The sequence below is a fragment of the Carassius auratus genome, chromosome 7 (genome assembly GCF_003368295.1).
Source record: "Carassius auratus strain Wakin chromosome 7, ASM336829v1, whole genome shotgun sequence".
Lineage (NCBI taxonomy): Eukaryota > Metazoa > Chordata > Actinopteri > Cypriniformes > Cyprinidae > Carassius > Carassius auratus.
Window position 1 is genome coordinate 23,228,750 of NC_039249.1, and position 17,657 is coordinate 23,246,406.

At 36.3% G+C, this 17,657-nt stretch overlaps 1 protein-coding gene across 2 annotated transcripts; it reads left to right on the top strand.

Annotated features, from left to right (window-relative positions):
* The first annotated feature begins 653 nt into the window (after window positions 1-653).
* LOC113106265 (serine incorporator 4-like) lies at window positions 654-17,595 on the top strand. 2 transcript variants are annotated; one of them, XM_026267996.1, is made up of 12 exons: window positions 654-948; window positions 7,183-7,350; window positions 7,556-7,734; window positions 9,606-9,685; window positions 11,062-11,155; window positions 11,597-11,808; window positions 11,977-12,072; window positions 15,419-15,545; window positions 15,628-15,700; window positions 16,138-16,177; window positions 16,290-16,437; window positions 16,691-17,595. In XM_026267996.1, exons 1-12 carry the CDS (start codon window positions 922-924, stop codon window positions 16,899-16,901), a joined length of 1,455 nt encoding a protein of 484 aa, XP_026123781.1. In that variant the 5' UTR covers window positions 654-921; the 3' UTR covers window positions 16,902-17,595. The 2 variants fall into 2 exon arrangements, with proteins under 2 accessions (XP_026123781.1, XP_026123780.1); XM_026267995.1 differs by lacking the exon at window positions 654-948 and adding an exon at window positions 5,111-5,514.
* The last annotated feature ends 62 nt before the right edge of the window (window positions 17,596-17,657 follow it).

Consider the following 17,657-nt stretch of genomic DNA (forward strand, 5'->3'; position numbering starts at 1 on the left):
TAAACTAAACTTAACAATAATAGTTATAACACAATATGAAATTGACTTTTAAGCTATAACATATTTAGATACAAAGCATGCGCAATATGATGCATCAGCCAATGTGAATACTTCCTAATCTAGATGTTATAGCACAAAATGTAAACTATTAAGAGGGATAAGTTAACTTTTAATATCATTCTTGTAAATAGTTTTATATATTATATTTATATATTTATATTTTTAACGTGTAATTAATGTAAAATACTAAATAAATAAAAAAATACTATTGAAAATTTTATTTTACTAATTGAATAACCAGTGACAGACAAAAGCAAAATCACAGTATGAAGGAGAATTGAATTGAGTGTTGAAGGAGATTCAAATGAAAGTTAAAATTATTCTATGATTTATATCCAGGCTTATGAATATTTTTAGAGCATTTCAGAGAAATGTACATTTAAAAATAATAATGTTGAGTGTATTGTTGGTTTCATTTCATTCACAGTTGTGACAATATTTTTCATTTAATAATAAAAAATAAAAACATGCAAATTAACACAGCCACACTTTTAGGCAAACAGATGATGTTTATGGGTTCAAAAGGGTTCGATCTCTAATCAAAAGCTTTCTCCTAACTGTTTTATCCCTTAATAGGTTTACCAGTGACAAACACTACTACTGTACACTGTAAGTCTGTTACTACGTTCCTTTCTCTTCCTCGATGGGTTTTCTACCTCCTCCTCAACTCATAATCAGCTTAACAAAAAAAGAAGCCTTTTCGGAGCACACCTGAAGTGCAGCACCTGCTCTTCTCACCAGAATATGTTTACCATCTTTGAGGGATGCTACAAAGGTTTGCTAGGAAGCCTTTCCTCATCATTACCAATCTGTTTATTCTACTGTACGATTGATCTCTGACAGCCGGATCTGTGGGGAGTGATGTGTTGTCGCTGTTGCTGGGCCCAAGTAAGTTTTACTGCATGTGATGATAGCACTGTGTGAGCTTCAGCATGTAAAGATTGACCTAAAATGTAGCTCAATTTTTAATTTAGTAGGGCAGCACTCTTCAGTGAAGGATGGGATTTAGCTGTCGCTGTTACATTAGTCAGTAGATGGAGAGCATTTCTCATAATAGAGAAAATTAGAGAGAGGACAATATGATAAAATTCTGCAGATGTAAATGTTTAATGAGCTGACAATGTGTTATATTAGCAAACCCTTCAAAGTTTGAAAATACAGCCTAAAACAGATCTTCATTAAGTTTTTAATAAACATTTTTTGAAAGCACATTCTGACCACACTGTGAAAATGTTTTAGCTCAGTATCTCAGTCTTGTTTTCCACTGCAAATGCCTAAAGATTCTTAAATCAAAACGCATGGAGATTCAAAATTTTCCGTGAAAATGCGAAACTGTGGTATGATGAAAACAAGAACAAATATCTGCCAATGGGGTCAGAGATATACTCTTAATTCAAAGGGGAAATCAAGTTGTCATACCTCACTGATGGATATTTTTTTCTTGTTTAAAAGTATAAACTCAATTTTGTTAAATGTCTCATGAAAGAAAACTTCTTCATTTTGAATGTCAAGTAAATTTATCTTCATATAAGAATATTGTTAAGATATTTGTATTGGAAAACAAGACTGAGGAAGATATTAATTTGTGCTGTGAAACCACATTTAATGTGACTCTGGCTAAGATTTTTTTTAATGACTTTCTGCTCAAATTTAAACCCTTTTTAAGGCCTTAATTTGTGGAAGGGTGAATGAAGTTGTGATGTTTCTAAGATGACAGAATATGGAAAGGAATTAACAATCCATTCCTTTAAGCTTTATATTATTATTATTACTGAACATATTTGATCTGTGCATTTAATTTTTTTTTTATGTATTATGTTTTCTACAATCATTTTTGTAAAGCATTTATTTATTTGTTAACCTGTTTATATCCTTATGTTTTCACGTTTCCATCAGATGATGTTTTGAATCCATCAGATGATGAATTTAAACATGTATTCTTGTAAAGGCCAGATTGTAGAAGAGAAAGAGAGAGTGTGTGTGTGTGTGTGTGTTTTCCCATCACTTATTCTAAAGCTCATGAAATGGCATAGATCAAATGTTTCTCATGAGCCTGGCTGAGTGATTTGCATTGTATGTTGTCAGCCGTGCTTTTGTTGGAACAGTGTGCTAGTGTCCCTCTCTCACTCAAGGCCCCCAATTATTGAGTGAAAAGACCTCCAGTCATTCTGGGTGTTTCACTCTGAGAGAGAGATTAGAGGTTCATTGAGTATACACTTTGTAGACTTTAAAAGACTCTAATTGGTTTAGAAAGGTTCATGTCTGTGTGATTTAGGTAAATAAGGATTAAAGCTGCCAAATTAAACTCTCAGTTCCTAGTAACACATTTTATGCACCTATCCACAGAACAAATAACACTGATTCATAAAGCAGAACATTAGTTACAAAAACAGACACATTTATTCCTCTCTTAACCTATGTGATAGACTTTTCCTCTTCTTAGAGAAACACAATGGCCGTGCTGTAATGTGCTGTCACTCTGATAGCTGCATCCCACGAACAGTGTTATGTAATGATGTTGTGTCCAGCAAGGTCTTGGCCACATGACTCTGTGGAACTGTCAATACTCTGAAAAGTTCTCTCCAGACTGAAATAGTACACCGAGTCTGTACTGAGAGACGTATTTAAACAACAATAAACTCAAACAGTCACTTGAAAAGCTTCTGTTCGCATTCAGTTCTGCTTTTCAATCACATCCTTGCTGGATTTATAGGGTCAAATAGGTCAAATTACTACACCAGACCTACAGAGCATTAGTTGATTGAAATATCTTTATACAGGTGACTGTCACTTTTTTTATTATTATTTATTTTTTTTTTTTTTACGTTTCACTTCACTGCTTTTTAGATTTTCTAGGTAAAAAACAAATGCACTAGATGGGCATCTTTGACAGTTGCAATGAGTCTTGCACCGTTTTGGGTGCCTCATGCTTGAGCACCATATGTTTGGAGCTATAACATGTATAATAAAGAACAATTTGGAGAATGCTATAAAAGTCTAGATAACTTAGAACAAATTTTCTATTAATATGACTGGTAGGACTGTAGGTAAACCTTGCCAGAAAGTTCTGAAAGCTGAAGTTCTGAGAATATTCCCTGCTGGGTTGACAGTTTTTCCATTTGAAGATATTCATCAAGAAACAAAGTTTTCAATTTTACATTTAAGAATGTTTTCCTTGTAAATGGCAGCAGAAAGGGATAGTTCACCCCAAAAAAATAGAAATTCATCATGTATATTGTGCATAGTTACAAACAACTAACCCTAAAGCCATGGGTATAAAATACTTGAGTAATTTTACTTAATTACTGTACTTCAGTATTATTTTTTGGGATTTGTACTCAATTAAATTTCAGTTTACACTGACTACTTGTACTTTTACTTTATTACATTCCTGAAAAACAAAAACTGTATTTTTACTCCTAACAATTTTATTTCAACTTGAAAACTACCAGTTAAATTTCTGCATATTTCATTTGATATTTCACACATTAAATATTGTAAACAGAAAATCAAACATACATGCTTGATGTGAAAGTCAATCAGGTTTGTTTTCGTTCCTCAAGCTCACTCATTTCAGCTTCATTTATAACTTTTCAGGGTTCTCCAAAAGTGTTTAAAATAACATTGTAGATTTAAGTAAGATTTTTTGTAATGATGAAAGATATTCCATTAATTTACCTGGGAGTGGATATGTTGTATTGTAATATATAAAATCAAAATTAGGGCTTATTTTTGTTATCTAAATAATTACGGATTTGCTCATGAATTATTCTAGTTAGTCACTATATATATATATATATGCTGAGAAAAAAAGTATATAAGGTAAATATAAGTTAGGGGCAGGTTGGTGGTTTGGTTAGGTTTAAGGGGTGGAGGTAGGGTCAGCAAATTCTAGATGTAACTACAGAAATTAATTACATATGTAATTGCAGGACAGTGTTTTCCAATAAATACAATGTAAAAAACATGTATGTACACAATAAGCACATTGTAGCAAATGATTAATTTAAATGAAAGGACATAGTTAAGAACACTCAATATAAAGTAAGGGCTGTAAACACATTTAATTAGGGTTACTCAGTACTTAATTGTGTAAATAATAACACTGTAACGGCATCACATAAAAAAAATGTAACCAGAAGATACTGTGAAAAATAAAATGAAATGAAAGTCAGTGTAGTCCAACTTCCACAAAAAGAAATATGAAAGTCATAAAGGTTTGTAATGACAGGGTGAGTTAAATGGCAACAGTTTCTACATCTGAGTGATTTCAAGTGTGACTTCTGTATCTGCATCACAACCGTGTCCAATGTCAAATCTGTACAGGGTGCTGAAGGCTAATGATTCAAGTGTGGGCATGTGTTTGCCAGACCCTTGTTGTCTGGATTAGTGTGTCACTCTGCCGGAGAGAGAAGGTCACCCAGGCTGAGACGAGGACTACAAACTCCAGGATAATCCCAGCATACATCCTCACACATCCACACTGACCTAAATATAGAGATACCGGCCGCTCTGCACGCTCATAACACAGCCAGAGACATGACACACTGTCACATATATGATGCTTAATATCCACATATATGATTCTTATCCGCTTCATAACAGCCAAAATAATTGTGGAGATTTTGTATGTGAAGTTTGCTGAACTGCACACCAATTTTACACTAGGCTGTGGTCAATGTATGCAAAAAAATGCAGGACTGGACCTGTGCCACTTTTCCTGTGCATTCCTCCAAACACTGCTTCATTCGCATCCCTCTGTTTCTGGGTCAAAGCATAATGACCAGATTACATACGAAGCCTCTTTATAGTCAGACAAGAGAGCAGTTTCTAAGGTGTCACTTAGCCAAAAAGTTTGTATCCAAAGTTATGCCTACTTTGACAGAGCATTCACAAAATCGCAAGTAATTACATTATTTTGCCCTAAAGCGATTAGCAATCCTATTGTGCGTGTGACGGTGCTCTGGAGCTGGTGCACTGGAGCGAGGGGGAAGGGAGGGACAGATGGGACAGCACATGGAAGCGGCCCCCTCCTCCTGCTGCTCTTGTTGACTAATCTCACAGGGTGGAGGGCAACTGGGCATCCACCCTTGCTCACACACTCTTCCTGGCACCATTCGATGCTACCAGGCTGCTCGTATAGGATATGGGAATTCTGTTCGGATGTTCCCACAAGAGGGACATGAGGGTGTGCATTTGGGGATTTGTGGAGCTACACCTGCAGGAGAAACTAGCTGAGGACTCTTTCCTGCAAAGCTGAGGAGCTCTTACAGATAATACAGTGTCCTGACTGGCTATAGCATACTTTTTTATTTATATTTTCTCCTTTATTTTTTTCTGGAGGTCTTGTTTAAATGACTAATTGTCCTTGAGAAATAAGTAGCCATGTCAACTTCTCAGGCTTTACACCACAGCGGAGTCTACAACTATTTCCTGAACATGGTGGCTTATCAGGTGAGAGAGAGAGAGAGAGAGATGGAGATCAGGTGACATTTTTCAGATGATTATTATTTTTTGTCAGAATGTATGATGAATGATAGACATAAGGAACCGGCACTGTTAAAAGTCATTTGGTCAGTTGTTGTTGTTTGGTATGCGAAGGTAAAACTCCTCTCTCAACAGAAACGCACAGGCATCATGGAAAGTGCTTTCTGTCAAATGAAATTAAGAGGATGGATGACTCATTCTATCATCACGAGCTTTAAGAATCAGTGTGTTTTCATCCTCCTTCACTGGCTGAAGGAATATTGCACTGAATTATTAAGAGCAGTTTGAGTTATACAGTAATTAAACAGCTTGACTCAAGTGAATTTTGAGTAACATACAGTGATGCACCATCAGTGAACTATTAGACATGTTTTTAATGTAAATGAACATAGATAGATAGATAGATAGATAGATAAGACAAAGATAAGATGGGGTAGCCCTATTTCGTTTGGTTAATAAGGAAAAAATTAAATAAGATTTATTTGTTTAAATAATAAACACATTAAGTTTGTTTGTTTTATTTTTTTCTTTGAGATGTGAGATTCACTGATAAAACCTTTGAACTTTTGTGAAATCTTCGTAAATCAATTTCTATAAAGGGCAAAATCAAATCTTCCAGATGGTAGCAATATAGTCATAGGCCAACAGCGATGTCAAATCAAATCTCACGGTCATTTTCTTACTTTCATGTAATCCCAAACCTGTTTAACTTCTGTGGAACATAAAAGAAGGTATTTTGAAGAATGATTTAGTTTTTTTCCATACAATGAAGTCATTGACATTCATTGCACAAACTATTTTTCTAAATATCATTTGTGTTTCTGAGAGGGAGAAAAACCAAACAGGTTTTGAACATCACGAGGGTAATGACAGAATATACAATTTGTGTATATCATCCCTTCTGTGTGTTAAAAGAAAAATGCATCACCTAATTTGATGTCCCTGGTCAAAAATGGCCAGCCTTTTAAAAAATTGCTTGTAAATCTCTCACTATGCTATGTTAATCACCAAATCTTATTAATCTGCCCCACTGTTTACAATTTTGACTCCAAAACTGAGGTGCATAAGCTCATATAACTGAGTCAATTAGTACCAAAGACAAATATAAAGTCAGTGCTAATCGAGAAAAAAAAAAAAAAAAAGAAGAAAACTAAGTTTTAGTCCAATGTGATAACACCAACTAGTTTTTTCAGGAAAAAAGAAATCCTCCAGGCCACAATGACTGGAACACAACAGAAGGTCAATTGCAAATGAGTTAGACATTTACATAGCTTGACATTTCATCTGAGAATGATTATATATTCTGATGGCCTTTCCCTGCATTTCATCCAAATTGTGAATGACTGCACCAGGATATTAGATTGAAGCAGTGTTAAACATTTCTGAAAGATTTTTCACTATAACACGTGCCGTTAGCATTAAAAAACATGTATATGCTCATAAAAGATGAATTGTTAATCCGTAAAGTCAGTGGGAACCGAGTTTCAGCCCAATCTATGCTTCTGGGTTTAGCTGAAGATAAAAAATGCTTGGACCTCATCCAGGCAACCGGCCCCGATCCATCAGAAAAATCCAGATGCTTTGAGTGATCTCCATTAATCCCAGCCCCTGACTGGTCTGCTTTTCTTTCATCAGATATGCTGCTGCTGTGGCCCGGCACCGTGTTCCCTGTGCTGCTCCTTCTGTCCGCCTGTCAAATCCTCAACCACCACGCGGGTCATGTACACGCTATTCCACATCCTGGCCTGCACCGTCTCATGCCTCATGCTGTCTAAGACCGTGTCAGAGGCAGTGAGGGAGAATGTAAGTTTTCTACAAGTTGCACAGGCTCCAGTGGTTCTAACCTAGTTTTATGTAAACACCCCAAACTCGGCTTCATTTGTAGTCTCATCCAATCAAATCTTGGCTAATCTGCTTGGCAGGACACACACCAGCTACACATGCCAGCAGTCTGTGCCCTACAGAAACACTGTGGCACGCCATGATAACAGATGTCATTCTTCCTCAGGTGCCTTTCTTTAACGTGGTGTGTGATGAGGCTCACGGTGGAGGAGACTGTCAGATGCTGGTGGGCTACTCTGCCGTCTACAGGGTGTGTTTCGGCACAGCTTGTTTCTACCTGATGATGGCCATCTTCCTCATCGATGTGAAGTCTAGTCAGGATTTCCGAGCCCTCATTCATAACGGGTCAGTGTCATTATTCACTACACTCTTTAAAATAAAGCCATCTTATGGTTTCATAAAGAACCTCTAACATCCATGGAACCTTTCCATTGCACAAAAAGATTCTCGTAGAAAAAGGTGCCCTTCTTCTTCTTCTTCTTTAGATTATTAAAGCTTCTTCTATGAAGTTGCTGAGAAAAGTTCTTATGAGGAAGAACATGATATGGACAAGGGTCAACCAGATCTTTGGAGGTGCTTGTACGACCAACCCCAACTGATTTTGGACTATGAATATATGACATGTTGAATCGTCCATTTAACAGGTTTATTGAGTTTCTTATTATTAACAGAGGTGGGTAGAGTACCCAAAAACTTTACTCAAGTAAAAGTAAAAGTAATTCTAGAAATATTTACTCAAGTAAAAGTAAAAGTACTAGTCTTGAATAGTTACTTGAGTAAGAGTAAAAGAGTATCGGATAAAAAATCTACTCAAGTAGTTAGTTACTAGTTACTTTGGGTCATATATACGGAGCCTTTTTTTATATAGATATTTAGACAAAAAATGTATGTAATGTATGTGTGTGTGTATAAATGTATATATTTCATCAGCCTTTAATCCAATTTATGTAATTTATTATAAAACCCTGTCTGTTTATTTAAGTAACAAATATAGGTGTCATGCCATAACATATTTTTAATACGACTGACTTTATTTTAAATGTGAATTTAACATTGAAAGTTAATGTGATATAAATATTGCTACTAATCTTTCATTGTTCAGAAAGAGAGCAAATAACATTTACATTATTAAACAATTTTCACTGACAGTCTAGATTTCATTCACTCTCAGAAACTACCATTAAAATCACTGAAACTGTTAACACTGTGAAATCAATATCTTAATTATAGATTCGTACACACATCTGCACTTTGTTGTTTCTGACGAGAGAATTCGGCAGAAAGAGGTATTCAGTCAGTGAGCGAGTGAAGGAAGCACCGGCATTTCAGCGATGACTCATCGGAACAGAACCGTGTGTGATTGGTTAATGCGCAGCGCTGTAAAAACGCGTCTGTCTCTGGCTCAGCGCCAGCAAGCGATCACAGATCTGAATTTAGCAGCTGATGATATGACTTGCTGAACGTACTCGCACTGGTGTGATTGTATTAAAATTAATAGAATCTTAATCGGCTATTCTTTGTCTTTTGGAAGCTGCATTCAACCTGTTATAAGCCACACACGTACAACAAACTAATGTCACAGTGGTATCGTGTACTGTAATCGAATGTAGCCCAAGTTATTACCTGTTAAACAGTAGACAGCACACGCGTTCATCTAATAAGGATCTCCATCGCAAGCAAATAATAGCCTTTGCAGATTAGCTTTCAATTCAGTGCAGTTCCATAGCCCCGTTTTCAACGCTGCTGATGATCTTAAACGTTACAACTCTGAGTGAACCGCTTCAGAGCTCAGCGCGTGCAGCATGGAACTGAACGACTCAATCAAACTGATTCATGAACCAATTCACTCGTTTGCCAATTGGTTTGATCAAGCCTTTGAACAGAGTTGACTCAAAAGAATGAATCATTCGCGAATGGGCATCGCTCATTGTCCAGAGAAAAGTAGACGGCGCGTTTGGAATAAACTGAAGCATTTATTGCATTAAGATAAAGTAACGAGAGGGGCGTCGCCCACAGTAACGAAGTAAAAGTACAGATTTTTCCCAAAAAATGTACTCAAGTAAGAGTATAAAGTACCCATCTTTAAATATACTCCGAAAAGTATTCGTTACCCCGAAAAATTACTCAAGTAAATGTAACGAAGTAAATGTAACTCGTTACTACCCACCTCTGATTATTAATAAACTAAAACATTTATTCTCCTTGTCTTCACTTAGGTTTTGGTTTCTGAAGTTCATCACCATGCTTGGAATGATTGCTGCTGCCTTCTTTATTCCCACAGAATCCTTTTTGCATGGTGAGCTGATCATCCCTGAAGGCTTATATTTCTGATAAATCATATATAGGCATGCACCTTTATCAAAATTTGCAAGATTGATTTGATACTGATAAATCCAATAATAACACTATAGTTCAAAAGTGTGGGGTTTTTTTTTTTTTTTTTTTGGGATGACAGAACACATTATTTATAAAATTAAAAATTTCCATTTCTAATAAATGCTGTTCTATTCCTCAAAGTAGCCTATCCCTAAAATAACATATGTCTAAATGTAACCCTGTCTGATATGATATAAGCAGCATCAAAGTTTGATTTAAATCATTAATTTCATTATGATTTCAGGGTACATTTTCACAGAATGTTTTTTTTTTTTTACCTTATGAAGGATGAATTAATGTAGTTTTCACAGCTAGGGTCAAAAATATTAAGTACAACTGTTTTCAAAATTGATAATAATAAGAAATGTTTATTGTATGCCATATCTGCATATTTCTGAAAGATCATATGACACTGTAAACTGAATGATTGCTCACCATTTTTTCAGCTTTCACAAGAAAAAATTGCATTTGAAAATATGTACAAATAGAAAACCGTGGTGTAAATAATAATTCTCTATTTGACTGTATTTATTTATTTATTTATTTTTATAAATAAGAGACTAATTTCAAACACATTAACAAAATCTCACTGACCCCAAACTTGCATGTTAAGGCCAACTCTAAAATTAAGTCATCATTAATTAGAATTGTGCTTTGTCTTAATACTACTACTACTACTAATAATAATACTAATAATAGTAATAAGGCTAAAACTAAAAATAAATAATTTGAAACAAGCTAGACATCACAACATTATAATGTGAGATAGATTTTTATTTTGAATTTTGCTTAGTATTTCATTTAACTGTGTAATTAAAGTAATTTTAAAGATAAACTTTAAATGAGTGTTACATGACGGTCTAAATTTAAAAATTAGGGAAATGCACAATTAAATATTCAACATTGATAACCATAAATTAATCTCTAAAATTGGAAAATAACCAAAACGATACCGATATATTGTGCATGCATACTGATATGGGAAGAAAGTATATCGATCAAAACATGGAGATTGTAGTGAATACTAGTCTGTGTCTGAAGTGATTATGTGCTTAATGGGATTATATTAGAGGCTCATGGCTCTGCAGTCTGGGTAGTGTGAATTGCACTTCTTATTTAAATCCGCCAGGTGGCACTATAGACACACTGAACATTTTCCATTAGCGCACAAAGTGAGGATTCACTCAGTGCCAGGCCTCATTTATGAAGGACAACCTGAACACATTTCTATTATAATCGTTCAAAGACTGTGTGTAATAATTGTCATTTTTTCTCTTTTCTCCTCTCTTCATGTAGCCTGGCATTATGTTGGAGTAGTGGGAGGCTTTGCTTTTATCCTCATTCAACTCATTCTCATCACTGCTTTCGCTCATACATGGAATAAGAACTGGTGAGTGAAGAAACTAGGTTCCCACAGACAGTATAGGTACGACCTCCTACAACAAACCTGCAATAACCCACAAAAACAACTGTAGGAGAGCACCCATTATCAGACTATGAAGAACCACATCTGGTTCATGTCGGAGTCACATCTCGCTCTGGAATGATAAAATATCTCCTTCCACAGTTTTAGAGTTTTAGATAATCTCTGTCCTTCACTCCCTTCCTGTTTCTCGCTCTGGTATCTCACTTATTCATATACACATGCATACAAACACGCACTATTCAATCTCCCTGTTTTCCCTCCGACATCCAGCTTCCCCCAGATGTTTGTGGAGTTTACCTTAAGCAACTCTGAGGCAGAAAGTCATGTTAACACAACAGAATTGTGAATTCTCTTTTCAGTTTAGACACAAGGAGTCACTGATCTCACCCTGTCTCTCATTTTCAGGTTAACCGGTGCAGCTGAGAATAAGAGGTGGTACGTGGCAGTCATGTGTGCTACCCTCTTTTTCTACACTGTCGCCACCATGGCCTTCACTTTTATGTACAAATACTACACTCACCCAGCGGGATGCCACCTGAATAAAGCCCTGCTGTGGACCAACCTGGCCCTCTGCACCATCATGTCCTTTATTGCGGTCACTCCCTGTGTGCAGCAAAGTTAGTGAACTGTTTCTGTTCTCTCACCGAAAAAACAGTTTAGTAGTGTATAGCAGCAGTTTTGATATAAACAAATCAAGAAACGGTGAAGGTTTTGTGGGAATACTCTTGCAACACTTGAGCCTTGAAGTGATTTAAGCTGAGAGTCTGTTTTGCTGTCCCTCTCAGAGCAGCCTCGCTCAGGACTCCTGCAGGCTTCCATCATTTGCTGCTATGTCATGTACCTGACCTTCTCTGCTCTGTCCAGCCGCCCACCAGAGAAGGGTAAGTCTGAAAGACTGCTAGTCATATGCATAACAGTGTTGTCAAGTTATGTCAAGGCAAGATACTACAGGCAAAACCATTATAATTTCATGCACTGGTACTTTTTAAGATTTTGGGCCATTTTGCTCTCATAACATGTCTTCTTTCAGACTTGTAAAAAAAGGAAAGATCTAAAATACACTACTTGCGTCAATAGATTGGAATTATAATACATATTTAAAGGTAATTTCTCACAATGAGTCACTTCACTTAATATAATTTTCCTTATTTGTATAACCAAAATGATGGTGATTTGATTTTCTGGTTGATGTATGTTTTCTGATGTAGGCCTAAGGAGTGATGAAAAGAGATTCCCCACTTTTAGAAACCTTCTACTAATATATCAACAAAATTTATCAACAATATTTTAAGCCTATAACATTTCCGAATTCTTGTAATACAAAATCATTTTCTGCTGTGATTAATGCATGGTGACATCTGTTAGTTCATATTTACCCTCTGGTATCTTGTCTTAGCCTAAACGTATCTAAAAAAAATGGTGTTCTGGCTTATTTGTGTTGTTTTTGTATGGAAGGTGAATAATAACTAATAAATTAAAGCACAGCATACCTTTAATTATGAAAGGATGTTTTGGGCAAGTTATTTAGGTTCTCTGGGGTATCAGGTCAGCATAAACTCTACGGAGAAAAGAAACTGTTTGTAAATGCTTGAATTAAAAAAAAACCTGCTGTTAAGGACAATAGCAGACAGACTGACCCGAACACCTGAGCTGAGCGTAATGATTTGACCAATCACTGGGTGCAGATTTATATACAACACACCTCCAGAGCTGGACCGAGATGCTTTTACGTTCATTTTTAACGAAATAAAGAAACTTCAACAAATAAATCCCGTCGATGTAAAATAGATTATGTATATTAATTTTTCTATTCAATGTTTTCCTTCTCAACATAAATGCAAAGTATTTATTTAGTCATCTTATCGAGTGGGGAAAGCTCACGAGCAGCGTATTCGTCACTCGACCAATCACTTTTGAGAAGGTCTGAGACAAGAACCAATCGCTTTCCTCTCAAGACATCATCTGAGCAGATGAGCAAGAGCTGAACTGTGAATGTATTGCGAGTCTTTCTAAAAGTACTACAATAAAACAAAAAAAATAAAGATAGTAAAAATACAGATAGAATAAAATAAAATAATAGATAATAGATCAAATAAAAAATTTTCATGCGACTTATCGCACCAGTCTAAAAATACGTCATGATGAGGAAAAAAACATATATAAGTCACACTGGACTGTAAGTCGCATTTACCAAGAACCAAGAGAAAACATTACCATCTCCAGCCGCGAGAGGGTGATCTATGTCTTCAGTGTAGATTACAGGAGCACTGAGCAGCATAGAGCGCCCTCTCGCGGCTGTAGACGGTAATGTTTTCTCTTGATTCATGTTTCTTAGTTCATTTCTCTTGGTTCATGTCAAATTAACTTTGATAAATAAGTCGCACCTGACTATAAGTCGCAGGACCAGCCAAACTATGAAAAAAAGTGGGACTTATAGTCCGGAAAATACGGTACAAAATATCATTAAAATTACAAAAGCACATAACAGAACTTCTAAAACCTTAATTAAAATGAAACCTTAAATGATTTAAAATATGCAATATTTCAAAATATCTTATATGCAAAAGTATAAAAACAATTCTTTAAATGGATCACAACATTGCAGATGCATTAAGAAACACTTTAATGACCCTGTTAGCCTAACTATTGGCAAGATCATTAAACACTTAACCCTGATTGTTCTGGAAGAAACTAATCCTGGATCCAGCATGTGTGAGTCCGTCTCTAGCTGTCAACATAGAGCCAGTAACTAACCATCCAGTCACAGTAATGATGACAGGCATTTGTAGAGAGATTGGTGACTTTTTTAAATACTTTCCGCTCTTTATGAAACACTAAAATGCTTTCTAGAGCACATCTGATATTTGAAGGTCACAGTGCAGCCTGCAGTGCAGTGCAGTGGTGCATGCAAAGTAACCGAATAGATTTATCCCTTATCAAAATGAATGAAACTGCCTGTAGTCACATAGTCATTAACAAAAAAGTCATCAGTGGAGCCCACAAAACTCTTCTTGGTTCGTCATCTCATCTCACTTAATTTCATCCATTAGTGGTGAATTTCAGAGAAAACTGTGGCTCGCGGCAAATGTGATGAATGGTGCATGCTTAACATACGACAGAGATGAATGAGATTTCCAGAAAGAAAAGCTTTGCTGACTGAGGTCATAGAAAAGCTCTAAAGCATGTAACACAGATGTAGCTGAGGCTGTTTCACGTGGGTATTTGAAATACAGATGTTATACTGATGGTAAAGTTCAGAGAAGAAAAATTACAGCCGTTGCTGTACAAGGATTGCAGAATAATTTGTACATCTGACAGGTCTTGGATTTAGTATGATTTACATATTGTCTGATGAAGAGCTTAAAATTGACTTGAAATATCGTGTGTGGTGAGATTAATATGGCAGTACTGCTTCTGGAAACGGTGTACTGACTTCCTGCACTTTTTTTTTCATTCAGTGAATGGCACTGTGTGTTTATGTGTGCTTGTTGTGTCCTGTCTTGTTCCCTAACTATCAGCGGCTTTTTAGCCTTTGTTTGCTGCATGACTTCATAAAGGACTGAAGTGCACCCTGAGGCATGCTGGGAGTTTAATCCCATCTGAGAGGAATTCTCTTAGACACATAACACACAGTATCCACAGACCTCTAAAGCATCTCTAAACCCAGCAACAATGGGCTCAAGAATTCCTAAATGGACTGTGTAAATGTAATAAATCATTTTCAATTAGCTGTTTTCAAATAACTATGACTTTGCTGTTAAAGAAATAGTTCACCACGAAAGGAATATTTTGTCATCATTTACTCACCCTCATTTCATTCCAAACCTGTATAAGTTTCTTTCTTATATTAAACATAAAAGAAGATATTTTGAAGAATGCTGGAAAATAAAACAGTCGATGGTCCCCATTGACTTCCATAGTATTTCTTTCCCTGCTACAGAGGTCAACGAAACCAACAACTGTTTGGTTGTTCAAAATTCTTCAAAATATCTTCTTTTGTGTTCAACATAAGAAAGAAACTTATACAGGTCTGAATGACATGAGGGTGAGTAAATAATAATATTTAAATTTTGGGGTAAAGTGTTCCTTTAATGCAACAGGAACTTACAGGGCATGATTCTGAAACCCTGACTGATGAGTTTGTAGGAAAACAAATCAGGAATTTAATTCACATGAGGACAAAATACATGTTTGAAGAATAACACCAGCTTTTATGTGTTCTTTCAGTGGAGTATCAGGGGGTCAACATGACGGTGTGCTACCCCAAAGTCAGCAGGGATGAGATTCAAAACGAGGGCAATGCGGTGGCCATTATTGGGGCTGCAATCATGTACTGCTGTGTTCTCTTCGCATGGTGAGTGAAAAAGTACAAAGAGTAAAGAGGCATTCGTTTTGGGATATTAATAGAAAGGCTAACCACTGATTTTCTCTCTCAGCAATGAGGCTTCATACTTAGCTGAGGTCTTTGGGCCTTTCTGGATGATAAAAGTTTACCGTTATGAGTTCCAGGTATGTGAATTTCTCAGAAAAATATTAATGACTTGACTTCCTTAACTTTTGAAGGGAAAGTTAACCCCCCCAAAAAATAAAATTCTGTCATTCCAAACTTGAATGACTTTCGCAGAACACACAAAATAATATATTTTGAAGAATGTTGCTAACCAAACCGTTTCAGTTTTCCCCTTGACTTTGCCTGTATTTTTTATTCATATAATGGAAGGCAATGGTAACGGAAACTGGCTACCAACATTCTTCAAAATATCTTCTTTTGTGTTACACAGAAGAAAGTCATAAAGGTTTGGAACTACACAAGGGTGAATAAATGATGACAGAAACTTCATGTTTTTGTTAAAGTAAACTTTTACAATTACGTAAATGTTGTACTTAAATATACTGTCTTTGAATGAATGTCTCTGACAATGTCTCTCACTCTCTGTCCTGAACAGAAAGCCTCCTGTTGCTTCTGCTGCCCAGAGGCCGAAGATGGTGAGAAGAATATCACAAGTTCCAACATCCACAGATTTCACAAACACATAAATGTCATTAAACACAATAGTGTATGAGAGAGAAGGTAACAACTTTGTTTCTGTCTCGTCAGAGGAAGAGTTCGTCATTGACGAGAACAAAGGCTGTCAGAAAGTCATCCACAATGAGACCCAGCGTGTCGCCTACAGCTACTTTTTCTTCCATTTTGTTTTCTTTCTGGCTTCCCTCTACGTAATGATGACCCTCACTAATTGGTTCAGGTCAGTGTCAAAGCTGTTCTGGAGATCAGAGTAGAAATACTGAGCTGAATATATTCTCTTTTATTTTTTCTATTTTGATAACATCTCTACAAGAAGGTTTTTCTTCAGATTTAACTAATATCTGGAGAATTTTTCTGCAATTGTGTAGCCAAACATATAGCACACACATACAAATGTTCATGAAAGTTAAGAGGGTTCTTTGATAATTTTTCTACAATTCTACAATTTTGATAATCTGCTCTGTCTCCTCCAGTTACGAGACTGCTGTGCTGGAGACCACCTTCACCCACGGGAGTTACTCCACATTCTGGGTCAAGCTGTCCTCCTGCTGGGCGTGTGTGGTTCTGTATCTGTGGCTCCTCCTGGGTCCCCTGTGCCACTGCCAGTCTGATCACAAACGACCTCGCCGCGCCCGCATCAAGAGACGGGCCGCCACCCACCGCCACGTTAGCGTCAGCGTCTGATTTACAGACAGTGGGGATTCGTGCCAGTTACTGGGGATTTCCACCGCAAAGGAACTGGGTCACGGCGGATCTCTGAACGCTGAAGAGCAGACTTCAGTTCAATTAACATTGATCCTCCTGACTGTCCTGTTAGGATTACTATCACCAGCACGATGAATGCAATTCAACATGGGAACAGAAAATGTTAAACATTTTTAAGACTGTACAAACATACCTTAAGGGGATGTGCTACAATTGCCAAAAGGAATATGTCATTAACGTTTTCTGAACAAGCTGGATGTCTGTATGTTTAGTGTTATTTTTATTTTTTTTAAATGTAGAATTTTTTTTTTTATTGGCTTACAGCGTAGACATATGGAAATGACTTGAGATAGGCTTTTCCCGAAATAGGCTTTAATTCAAGCTTTTGTTAAATGTATGCATATTAAGATGGATAAATTATGTGAGCAATGCTTTATTTCAGTGATCTGTGGCTTATGTCTATATATATAATTTTTCTCTGGGGACTTGCCCCACCCACTCTCTCAGCCAATCAAAGGCCACAGGGAGAAAAAGCTGTTATCTAAAGTATAATGACTTTAATAGCCCTGCGACAGCCACAGTATTTAGCCCTAATTGCATGTTTATGTTAGAAACTTAGATGTGACTGTCATAAAAGAGAAGTTATTTTTGTAAATATATTTTCAACAAAACACATTCTACAGTTTATGTGTGTTTTATAGAAAGGCTGGACTACAATTTAACAACCACATCAAG